This window comes from Barbus barbus (assembly GCF_936440315.1).
Source record: "Barbus barbus genome assembly, chromosome: 43".
NCBI classification, from domain to species: Eukaryota; Metazoa; Chordata; class Actinopteri; order Cypriniformes; family Cyprinidae; genus Barbus; species Barbus barbus.
Window position 1 is genome coordinate 11,059,407 of NC_136721.1, and position 11,117 is coordinate 11,070,523.

Below are 11,117 nucleotides of genomic sequence, written 5' to 3' on the forward strand. Positions count from 1 at the left end.
CTGTATTTTGATCAATAAATGCAGCTTCGGTGAACATGAGAGAGAGAAAGCAAACGTTTTGACTAGTACAAATATTAATAACTTATTTATTTACTTTTTCCTAGGCTTCACAGCCTCCCCTCCCTGTCCTGCCCTCTGATGTCAGCCCAACACTGGATCCAGTGGGAGTAGTCATACCCTCTGAGACCACGCCCCTTACATCATCAGACCCTCCCAGTGCACGGGACGAGTCTACAGAACTGCCTTTACTTGAGCACCTCCGCTGAGCCTGCACAGCTGGGATCAGACGAGCTCATGGTCATCCTCGCCATCCAGAGAGAGCGTGCTGGGAGGACTTCAGGCTGACCTTATCAACCCTTTTTATAATTAAAGCATCTTCAGTCAGCTCTGCGTATATTAGGAGGTTTCTCGCAAGTATCCTTAATAAACACATCACCAGATACAGAAGCACACTAGAAGAGTGCTGCGTTAATTAATGAACTCTGGACTGAGCTCTTCTAAGCTTCTTTGGCTACTGTTTTGGCCTCCAGGCCCAAAAGCCAAAAAAAGTGGCCAATCAGTGCAATCTTAAGCGATTTTCTTCTTTTCTTATATAAAGAGGGACAGGTCATTAAATCAAAGCGAATCGGTGACCTGTACCACCAGCAGTAACAAAAAGGGAACTCTCCTCTCCTCTGTAACAGCCTTAAACCTACTCAAGCTTTCGTTTTTACCCCTATACATCCGCCGTATTGTGCAGGATTTCTCCCTTTGAGGCCCAGAGCTTTCCACCACACAAGCCACTGTCCTTTCAAGACCAAAGGACTCAAATTTAATTCCCGCTCACAGAGCCGTCATTTCGTAGCTCACACATTCCAGCAAAGACTTCGATCGTGTCACCCATCACTCTTAAACATCAACCACGACCGTTCTTCAGCGAGTTTCAGGGATAAGACTTGAATATAATCACACAAATACTCGCTCACATGCACACTTCCCTTAGCACCTGGTGCTCCCTACATAGTTTACAGCTGGCTCAGGTGAGGACGGAGGGGCCTGAGATTCGTAGGACAGTTGGGACAGAGTAGACGTCATCAAACCGGTGGTCTGCCTCTTTCTTTCTTTTCTTTATATATCCCACTGGAAATCAGACTACCTTCTAAATTCCTAAACTGCTCCCTGCCGATTGGGCTCTGATGGTGACATAGTGGGCCGGAGCACATGAGGGCTTCCTGGCCTCCCATCAGGCTTTTTCCTGCTGCTGCAAGTGCCTGCAGTTTGTCTCCCTCTACTGCAATACTACTGCTACTGCACCACCCCTTCTAATACTAATAGAACTAACCAAACTACTGCTTTGACTTCTAAACTCCAGCGTTTTAGTTGGAAGAACTTGATGGGGAAAAAACAAAGATGTACCGATTCTAAAGACAAAGATTTATTTGATTGCTGATCTCAAATGGAGATGGACGGAGTGGCTGTTTTTTGGTGATTGTGCTGAAAGTAGCTGGACTTGAGTGAACTGTAACCTTTGCCTCCATTCTTGAATCCACCTAATTGTGACTAGCTAATTCCCTAAATCTGTGTGTAAAACAACTGGAAAGTTAGATGTCATTCTGATGTTAAATATCTGCTGTTGGGCAAACGAAGCTCAGACCGCCTGCTGTGGAACGCAGGGCACTTACTGCCTCTACAACAACAAACATATCAAATGCTCGCAGTCAAACAATACAGCACTGACATCAGCCTGGAATAGCTGCGGCGTGTCGATGTAAAGGAGCTTGAAATTTCCCATGAGCTGTTTAAAGTGGTTTTCTGATTCAGAAAGCCGTTCAGCACTTTTTCACCATACAGTTTCCCAGCTTAAAGTGATTGACGTGGCTGAGCTGTGCTCTGAAAAAGGCTTTGCGTCGAACGATATGGTTTGAGAGTCAGCATGCAGCGGCTGCCATGGGAAAATGGTGCCTTACGATTCGACAAACAGTGTTCAGGTGGAAAAGAAGGATTTTTGCTGGAAATTATGCCATCTTATGCAAAATAATTGGGCTCCGACGATAGATTTTAACAGCAGATGGCACTCTAATCTAGTTTTTATCCACACACTCAAATGCTCATGAAGAAGAGTGCTGAAGAGCGCTTGTAATTTCACCTCGGCTCAGAATGCTTTTATTCGCTTCAAACGTTTCGAATTTTATGAATGATTATTTTAGGTTCAAGGGCGTGTAAGGATTTGCAAACAAGCAGAGTACAGCTGTTGCTAAAGCATGCAGTGCCATCTGCTGCTCAAAATTGACTTGAGAAAGAATCGTGGCGCATTCTGAAAATCTCAGAATCGATGCTGAATCACTTATCATTTTTTTTTTTTTTTTTTTTTTTTCAGCCCTACAAAATAATGCAGTTTTCTGTTGAGAAGCCCCATTGTGTTAATTTTACCGAGCTGATGGATTCAAAAGGCCAATTCTTGCTCGATCAACATCAAGTTTTGATGCGATTTGAGCCTCTAGCTTCGTTTAATGCCGGTAGAGGCAGCTCACGTATTCGTATTCTCACTTAAACCGCCAATTGTTAGTAGGTTTGTAACACTGAAAGTAGCTCCCCATCACAGACCATATCACAAGTTGTTTGAACACTAAACATCAAGTCTCTCTGCAGACTAGTCTATTTCCGAACACCACCATCTCAAGTCTCTCATGTAGTCTGCTGAGCACACCTGCCCCGTTTATGGCTTCTTGCGATGGACTTCAATAGCTATAGAGCGTTTGTTTCGATGCCGGTTCAAACTCTTTCTCTCTTTCCATCAGGACCATTTCTCTCATCTTTAGGGTGACTTTTCCAAAGCAACAGGGAGTACTTCTCTTACTGGGAGAAAGCACAAGTTACTGGATAGTTTTGGGTGTCAGTGATTTAAAAGGGATCTAACCAATCTCTGCCATATATGTACAGCATGTTTTGTATATAAATATATTTAAAAAATATATATATATAAATCTATTTTATTATTATTGGATTTCTGGTTATTTTTCGATGGAGGACACTACTTTGAGTCTTAGGGGAGTCACGGTTCGGGGTATCTGTGCTTGCGGAGGGGTCTGACTCTCTCGACATAGAATCATGAAGTCTGGGGAATTCAGTTAATACTGCTTTTGCACAACTATTGTAAAATAGTACACCATCCTATATTTTTTTTTTCTTTTTTAATTTGTTTTATGGGGGATTGTTTTATTTAAAAACTGTTATTCAATATTCAAAGTTATGTACAGTTTTTTTTTATGTGATTTTCTTTTTCCCCTCCTATTTAAATTAAAGCTTTTTTGTCATTGTTTGCAAAACCGTCATTTTGTGAATCCGTTGGTCTCTTTCTCTCCATGTCAAAATGTATGTAGAGGGTGGGAAATTTGATTCACAAACAATAGGAATAAAAGTAATTTATAATGATTTTGATCAATTTCACTAGTTATCTATTTAATTAAATGAATTGTAGAAATTTAGTAAATTGGCTATATATTATATACACTATGGTTCAAGTATTTGGGCTCTGTAATGTTTTTGAAAGTCTCTTATGTTCAGGGAGGTTGCGTTTATTTGATCAACAATACAGTAAAAACAGTAATATTGTAAAATATTACAATGTAAAAACTTGTCTATTTTAAAAGCTCAATTTTCTGCAGTCATTCTCTCTGACACTATATATATATTAACAAAATGAAAATATGAAACTCAAATGAATTTTCTCAAACTAACATAGCTTGTAGTGATCCACGTTTATTGTAGTTAAATTGGAGGTTTAATTCCAAAAGCAAATGCAATTACAATCAACTTTAAGCCATGTATGAAGTTACAGAATGAAATCAATGCCCAATATGACCCTCTACAAACATATCTACCAAAATACCAAACTCAGCTTGCTTTAATTTATAGTGACTTCTGATTGTCGGATTTCTGATTGTTGGACTTCTGATTATACAGCTTGTGCTTTAGAAGCCTTTAAATTTAATATTCTGGGTTAAATACAATTCAAATGTATTTCATAGCATCTGTGGCATGCTATTGGGAAATTATGTTTCTTTACAGTAGTGACTGTAGTCTTTGGGGCACATAAAAAGCACTGGCCTACAAAGGATTTTTATTTTTTTTTAAATCAGAAAAAGCATAAATGTGTGCTTTATGTAGCCCATGTTTTCCCCTTTGACACAAACTGGCCTTCACAATAGAGTGCAGAGATGATCCAGATGTCACTTCCTGTCCTTGTCTCAAACAAAAGAGCGTTTAATGAGAGAGGGTGTGTATTTAATCTCATTATAGCACTCATCTTCCTCATGGCTGTTCCTCCATTTGCTCTCCTGTGCCGAACGGTGGAGCCACAGCACCAGCACCATTAGCGCCAGCAGGAGCAGGGCCATGGAGAGACTCAACAGCACCCCCTGCAGAATGCCAGGAGAATTATCCGGGGCTACAAGTTCACACACACACACACACAAAAAAGAACAATCTGTCATTTACTCACTCCCATGTCATTCCAACCCTGCTGTACAGAGAGACTCACGTGTGTAGACAGACAGATTAATGTAGCAGTGCTGGGTTCCCAGCGGGTTGGTCACTGAGCAGCGGTAGAGGCCAGAGGTCTGCGCAGACACATTGGCAATGTGCACCGAGCCCGTCGTGTCACCTGCAACAGATACAGGTATGAAAAATCGTTTTTACATGCCTGATGTGTTTTGCACCTCTGTATAGCCTAAAACTTTTTTTTTACCATCCATGTTAACTGGCAGTGTCAACTTATCCGGTTCTAGCTTTTCCCAGATCACCTTAGGAGTAGGAAAGCCCTCTGCCACTACACAGGACAGTCGCACAGTGCCTCCAGCGTCAGTGTCCCCGTCCCATAGACACACAGGAAGAGACGGAGGTGCTGCACACACACAGAGAACGTTATGAAACCTGAACGCATCAAGCTGATTTCTTTAAACATAACTTTACAAGTCTACAAGGAGAAAGAGTTGAACATTTTGGGTGAAGTATAGCAGCAGGATCTGGAATCATGTCAGAATGTAGGCAAAAAATGATAATAATATGCTGCCCAAACACTAGTGGAAATGTGCTTCCAAAACAGTTTGGCTGACCATAGCCTCCTTAACCTGCGGTATTATGGTTCACTGTTATTTTATTTTTATAGTTTATGAATATTTCAAATTAGCTTTCATTAACTTCTATATTTATCAATTTAAGTTTTAGTAATTTGTGATTTGCCTGTCACTTTTAGTTTGTTTTTAATATATTTAGCTTTTTAGATTTTAGTAATTGTAGCACTGTTCCCCTAACACAGAGGTCTTCAACCCTGCTCCTGGGGACTCACTCTCCTGGAAAGTGAGAGAAAAACACAGACGTCCTGCATTCGGACGACAATTAAATCACCAGCTACCCCCTGTATATGGTGAAAATCACTTACGTCCGAATCGGGCTATTGATTCATTTATTCAACCGATTCGCTCAACACAACTGATTCATCCAGGAACAATATGGCGTCTTTGTTGGGACGTTTTTTTGTTGACGGAGCGACAACACTTGCAATGCTGTGTCTCAAATGTAAGTTACTAAGTGAACTGTTATATAAAAGTCATATCACATGTGCAGCTGTGTTGGTTTGATGGTTCGACCTCGTGCGTCCTGTTTAGAGTCACAGCAGAGCGACAGCACTTTTGCTCGTGTGATATTGCTTAGTTAGCTGTGAAATAGCTATTCGTATGAATATTATGATGCAGTATATCTGATACCCAAAACAGTGAGGCTGAGCTCTCCTATGCCAGGGTCTCCTGTCTCAGGTGGGTTGCTGACCACACAGCGATAGACTCCCGCGTCAGAGACACGCGTGTAGTTCAAAATGATGTCCGCGCTCCAGGGCATTCCCACAAATCCCACCCTGCCCATGAAAGAAGGGCTTTCAATCACCTGCCCTTGATCATACACGATCACCTGCACAAAGACAGAGATACCAGTCCTTACAGATCATATTCATAGTTACAGTATTTTTTAACAGGAGTGAAAATTAGAATTGTAGTTGTTTAACATGGCAGCGGTTCAGTGGACAAAACATCTTTCCAAAAACTTTCCTGAAATCTAGTACCTTTATAAAGTGCATGTCATTGTAAAGACTAAAATCTCAGCTGACATCTGAATCAGCTTGTGAAGCAGAATATAGTGTAGGGTACATGAGACTCAAGGACCCTGTTGTTGTTTTTTTACATTTAAAATGGCTGAACCTCTGGTCAGTTCCCTGCATCCTAAGAACCCTCACAACTTTATATTCAGCTACGATTCAATATTGCGTCCACCCTAACTAAAGTCTGTTTACACCAAGAATGATATAATAACAAAAACTTTATAACATCCAGTCCAACAGGTTTTAAGGTATTTTTATGTTATAGTTCACCAAAAAAATGAAATTTCAGTTTTTACTCGCCCACATATCATTCTAAACCTATATGACTTTGTTTTATCTGCAGGAAGCAAAGCTATTTTGAATAATGTTGGTAACTAAGCAGTTTTGTTTCCTACTGACTTGCATTACATGGACAATAAATACAATGCAATTCAACGTAAAGTGAAACTGTTTGATTTCCATCATTCTTCAAATCATCATTCTTTTTCAGGGTTTCTGGGGGTCTTAAAAAGTATTAATTCACCCATCCATAGTTTAAGGCCTTAGCTGAAGTCTTAAATGTGAGCTGGAAGTCTTAAATTCATAGTCACAGCATTAAATTAATTCTTATTAGTCGTGAAATTTAATGTTGCATACATTGCAAAAAATGAATATCAGTATTTTTGTTTTCCAATATCTAAACATCCTCAAATCAAGAGTCTTGAAAAAAACAGCATAATTATGTGACTTTAAACAAGAACAAATATCAGTTAGTGAATTTTTGTCTTGTTGCTTCTCAAATAAATATATAAGTGTATCTTGATTTAAGAATGCTTCAACTGGAAAGCAAGACCAAAATCCTGAGGGAGAACAACATTTTTTGCAGTGTGATCAGAAGGTACAGTAAAGGTTATTTCCATATTGAATATCCTGAAACCTAAATTACGAATTAAAAAGTAATGGAAGTCAGTTGTATTTTCAGACTTTGAAGTGTTGCTAATGCAACTTGTGTGCTCACTAGATATGTTCATTAAGAACATATTGGCATGTTGTGTTCCCTTTAATTTATTCCTCAAATTTTCTTTACCTAGTCTTATAAGAGATTATATTTACCTTTATAAAACTAACAGAAACCCTGTTTGTGCTCGGCAGAAAACAAAAATATACTCATATATAGGGCTGGGCGGTATATCGAGTTTGTACGATATATCGATATAGCCTACTTTTTATAAGTGATACAGTATGAAGCAATATCGTTAATATCGAGTTTGATACGAGCACATCAGGAACGATATCTAGGGAGGACGTAGACTGAAGTGCTGCGGAGAAAGTGCATAATACAATTTGTTCTAAACATGTGACGAGCTTTATATGAAGACTCGTAAAAAACTCGTAAGATATAGTAGCCTATAGTTTGTAGTTTCAGTTTAAAGTGGCTCGCGCTCGCCCTGACAGAAATGCTACTCGCGCTGTTTAATGTGTTTGAGATGTGCTGTTTTCCTTCATGCATAACTTACATTTCACAGGTTTATTTTCCATCTGTAACTGTTAAAAAAAGTAATGGAAATATTTCCATTTTGCTGTCAGAAGTGCATATGAGCTTTTGCTTTGCGAAACTCCGCTAAACAGACAGAGCTCAATGAAAATATATAACTGACTAAAATATACATTTTGCTGAAATATTTGTAGTTGGACAATAAATGTGGCGTCGAATTTTAAACCTAAAAGTGTATGATAGCACTAACTGTAAAGTGTAATGGGGTAATCAAAATAGCCTTTTTACTCGATTAGTCTGCTTTTTTTTATTATTTTAATTTTTAGCTCAGTAAATTTAACTTCTGCTTTAAAAGGATTATTTTTGCAATGTTACGATGTAATGTGATTTTAACCCCTTTTTGCACATAATATATGCCTACATGCTTGCATTCACTTTATTTGTTTAATCCAAATACAAAATACAGAGAGATATACCGTATACCGCAAATCAGCCAAAAAAATACAGAGAGATGGGTTTTTGCTCATATCGCCCAGCCCTACTCATATAGGTTTGGAACGACATGTTGAGTAAAAGATTAAACTTTTCACTTTTTTTAGTGGCTTATGAATATATTTGCATACTGGAATGCAAGTTTGCCTGGTTTAATCATTTATCCATTAATTCTCTTGCATTGACTCATTTACTAAATTGAACGTCCAATCAGAGTTCTCCCTGTCACCTGTGGCCCCGACACGATTCAACATATTAAATCGCCGCCAATATGTGGAACACATTGCAAAAACTAGCTCAACAGACACTCACCGATGGCCCGACTTTAGCCAGTGACCAACCATCGGCTTGGTGTGTCCTGGCCTCAAGTTATAGGTATCATTCTTGGTGTAATTAGGCCTTACTGTCTTCTAGTTGATCATTGTCATATTTCAGTCCATTCAATGAAATTTTTAGTGAAATGAATAGATAGATCTATTGATAGATTGATTAATAGACTGACCTGAATGGGAGAGTCAGGGTCTGAGAGCGGGGTCAGAGTCCAGATGATGCTGAGTCTGAACAAGGGCATCATGGTGAAGAATGAACAGGGCAGCGTGACAGAATCTCCCCGCACAACCGCTACACCAGACTCCCTCACGGTCACCCGAACTGCATCTGGATGAGGTAGAGGGAAACACACATTTTAATGCACGTTTGCACTTGAATTGTGGCCATTTTTCGGTAACACTTTAGAATAAGCTTCCATTTATTAACATTAGTTAATGTATAAACTAACATAAACAATCAATGAACAATGCATTCATTACACTATTTATTAAACTTTGTTAATGTTAGTTAATGAAAATACAGTTGTTCATTGTTTACTCATGTTAGTTCACACTACATTAACTAATGTTAACACACACAACTTGTGAATTTAATAATGCATCAGTAAATGCTGAAATTAAGATTAATAAATGCTGTAGAAGTATTGTTCATTCTTAGTTCATGTTTACTAATGTTAATAAATGGAACCTTATTGTAAAGTGTTACCCATTTTTCTTATTTCAAACAATTGGCAATGACACATCACTTGCAGGCCCATTTATTCCACAGTTCTGTTGTGTAGCTCTCAAGCTCTCCTTCCATCTCAATGGCTGTCTCATTACTGTAATGAGTCCCACCCCCACTATCCTGCCACCCCCAGGCCTTTGTGTGTGTGGGAAAGCACAGTGACTCTAAAGCCTTAATTACAGCTGACAGCCTTGGCAAGGACAACTACACCAACAGAGAGAACAATGGGGTTCATTTCTTCTTCTAAAAAACAAAAACTGACCCAAATTACAAATATTTCAATTATTGTAACATTACACTTAAAACACTTATTACAAAAAAACTCAGATGACCTTTGTGGTCTTTGTTGCACACTGGTTTTATGATACCTTGTTTAAACATTTCACACCTAATAAGCCCAATTTCTAAAGGTTTTGTAAAATGAACAACATTGTTGTGATGTTACAATATACAGTTAACCCTGGTTTTGACGTGCAAAACTGAAATCAGCTTTCTGCAAGTTATCAAGTAGAAGTTTTCTACAGTTGTGTAACTGTTCTTCTGCCCAAATCAACTTTTTTTTTTTCTCAACATATTTAACAGCGTAATATTAACAATGGAATCAACACGCACCATATTGAAGAAAAGTGGACGCCAAGCAGGCCAGCCAGAGGAGCCTCCATCCTGTACAGCCCATCACTGAGAGGAACTGTGTGTGTGCTTTCCTCCATACAGGTCAGTGTGTTTTCCCCTTCAAACCTCACTGGCTCTGACTGGACAGGCATAACTGGGTTATTGGGCATTAAAGGGGGGGCAGTTCTCGTTATCTCTCCATTTATCTCCCACCCTCCCTCTCACTGTTTCTCCATAACACACAACGGTGAATAGTTCACCTGTCCCTGTAGTGTTGAATAAGTAAGCATCTGCTGAATCAGGGCTTGTAAACTTTTTGGCACAGACCCACAAATGTGATGATCCCTTGGGGAGGAACCCCCTACCTAAAATATGAGGGTAGATATACAGGTGCTGGTCATAAAATTAGAATATCATGAAAAAGTTGATTTATTTCAGTAATACCATTCAAAAAAGTGAAACTTGTATATTAGATTCATTCATTACACACAGACTGATATATTTCAAATGTTTATTTCCTTTAATTTTGATGATTATAACTGACAACTAATGAAAGTCCCAAATTCAGTATCTCAGAAAATTAGAATATCAATTAAGACCAATGCAAAAAAAATGATTTTTAGAAATGTTGGCCAACTGAAAAGTATGAGCATGTACAGCACTCAATATTTAGTTGGGGCTCCTTTGGCCTGGATTTCTGCAGCAATGCGGCGTGGCATGGAGTCGATCAGTCTGTGGCACTGCTCAGGTGTTATGAGAGCCCATGTTGCTCTGATAGTGGCCTTCAGCTCTTCTGAATTGTTGGGTCTGGCGTATTGCATCTTCCTCTTCACAATACCCCATAGGTTTTCTATGGGGTTAAGGTCAGGTGAGTTTGCTGGCCAATCAAGAACAGGGATACCATGGTCCTTAAACCAGGTACTGGTAGCTTTGGCAATGTGTGCAGGTGCCAAGTCCTGTTGGAAAATGAAATCTCCATCTCCATAAAGTTGGTCAGCAGCAGGAAGCATGAAGTGCTCTAAAACTTCCTGGTAGACGGCTGCGTTGACCTTGGACCTCAGAAAACACAATGGACCAACACCAGCAGATGACATGGCACCCCAAACCATCAATGACTGTGGAAACTTTACACTGGACCTCAAGCAACGTGGATTATGTGCCTCTCCTCTCTTCCTCCACACTCTGGGACCTTGATTTCCAAAGGAAATGCGAAATTTACTTTCATCAGAGAACATAACTTTGGACCACTCAGCAGCAGTCCAGTCAAGACGCTTCTGACGCTGTCTCTTGTTCAAGAGTGGCTTGACACAAGGAATGCGACAGCTGAAACCCAAGCCTAGCATACGTCTGTGC

General features: G+C 39.4%; 2 protein-coding genes across 3 annotated transcripts in view; one reads left to right on the plus strand and one right to left on the minus strand.

Annotated features, from left to right (window-relative positions):
* LOC306862782 (pecanex-like protein 3) overlaps positions 1-3,094 on the plus strand; it is a 29,411-nt gene extending 26,317 nt beyond the window's left edge. The window contains exon 33 of the mRNA XM_079405768.1: positions 105-3,094. Within this exon, the coding sequence (XP_079261894.1) occupies positions 105-266 (162 nt within the window). The 3' untranslated portion in view covers positions 267-3,094. The remainder of the gene's footprint in view (positions 1-104) is intronic.
* A 446-nt stretch (positions 3,095-3,540) lies between these two features.
* LOC306862657 (immunoglobulin superfamily member 11) lies at positions 3,541-9,901 on the minus strand. Of its 2 annotated transcripts, none has more exons than XM_079405574.1 (6): positions 9,765-9,901; positions 8,599-8,753; positions 5,745-5,943; positions 4,727-4,882; positions 4,520-4,642; positions 3,541-4,426 (listed from the first exon to the last, which is right to left on the minus strand). In XM_079405574.1, exons 1-6 carry the CDS (start codon positions 9,826-9,828, stop codon positions 4,227-4,229), a joined length of 897 nt encoding a protein of 298 aa, XP_079261700.1. In that variant the 5' UTR covers positions 9,829-9,901; the 3' UTR covers positions 3,541-4,226. The 2 variants fall into 2 exon arrangements, with proteins under 2 accessions (XP_079261700.1, XP_079261701.1); XM_079405575.1 differs by having other exon boundaries at positions 3,542-4,397; positions 9,765-9,897.
* Positions 9,902-11,117: the final 1,216 nt, after the last annotated feature.

What these genes read in the sequence shown, in the direction of transcription:
- LOC306862657 (XM_079405574.1), bottom strand. Translation starts at nt 9,828, where the DNA reads ATGGGCTGTACAGGATGGAGGCTCCTCTGGCTGGCCTGCTTGGCGTCC. An exon ending in GTCCACTTTTCTTCAATATG is followed by an intron (nt 8,754 to 9,764) that starts GTGCGTGTTGAT and finishes TACCTCATCCAG; the next exon opens with ATGCAGTTCGGGTGACCGTG. An exon ending in TAATCTGTCTGTCTACACAC is followed by an intron (nt 4,427 to 4,519) that starts GTGAGTCTCTCT and finishes GTGAACTTGTAG; the next exon opens with CCCCGGATAATTCTCCTGGC.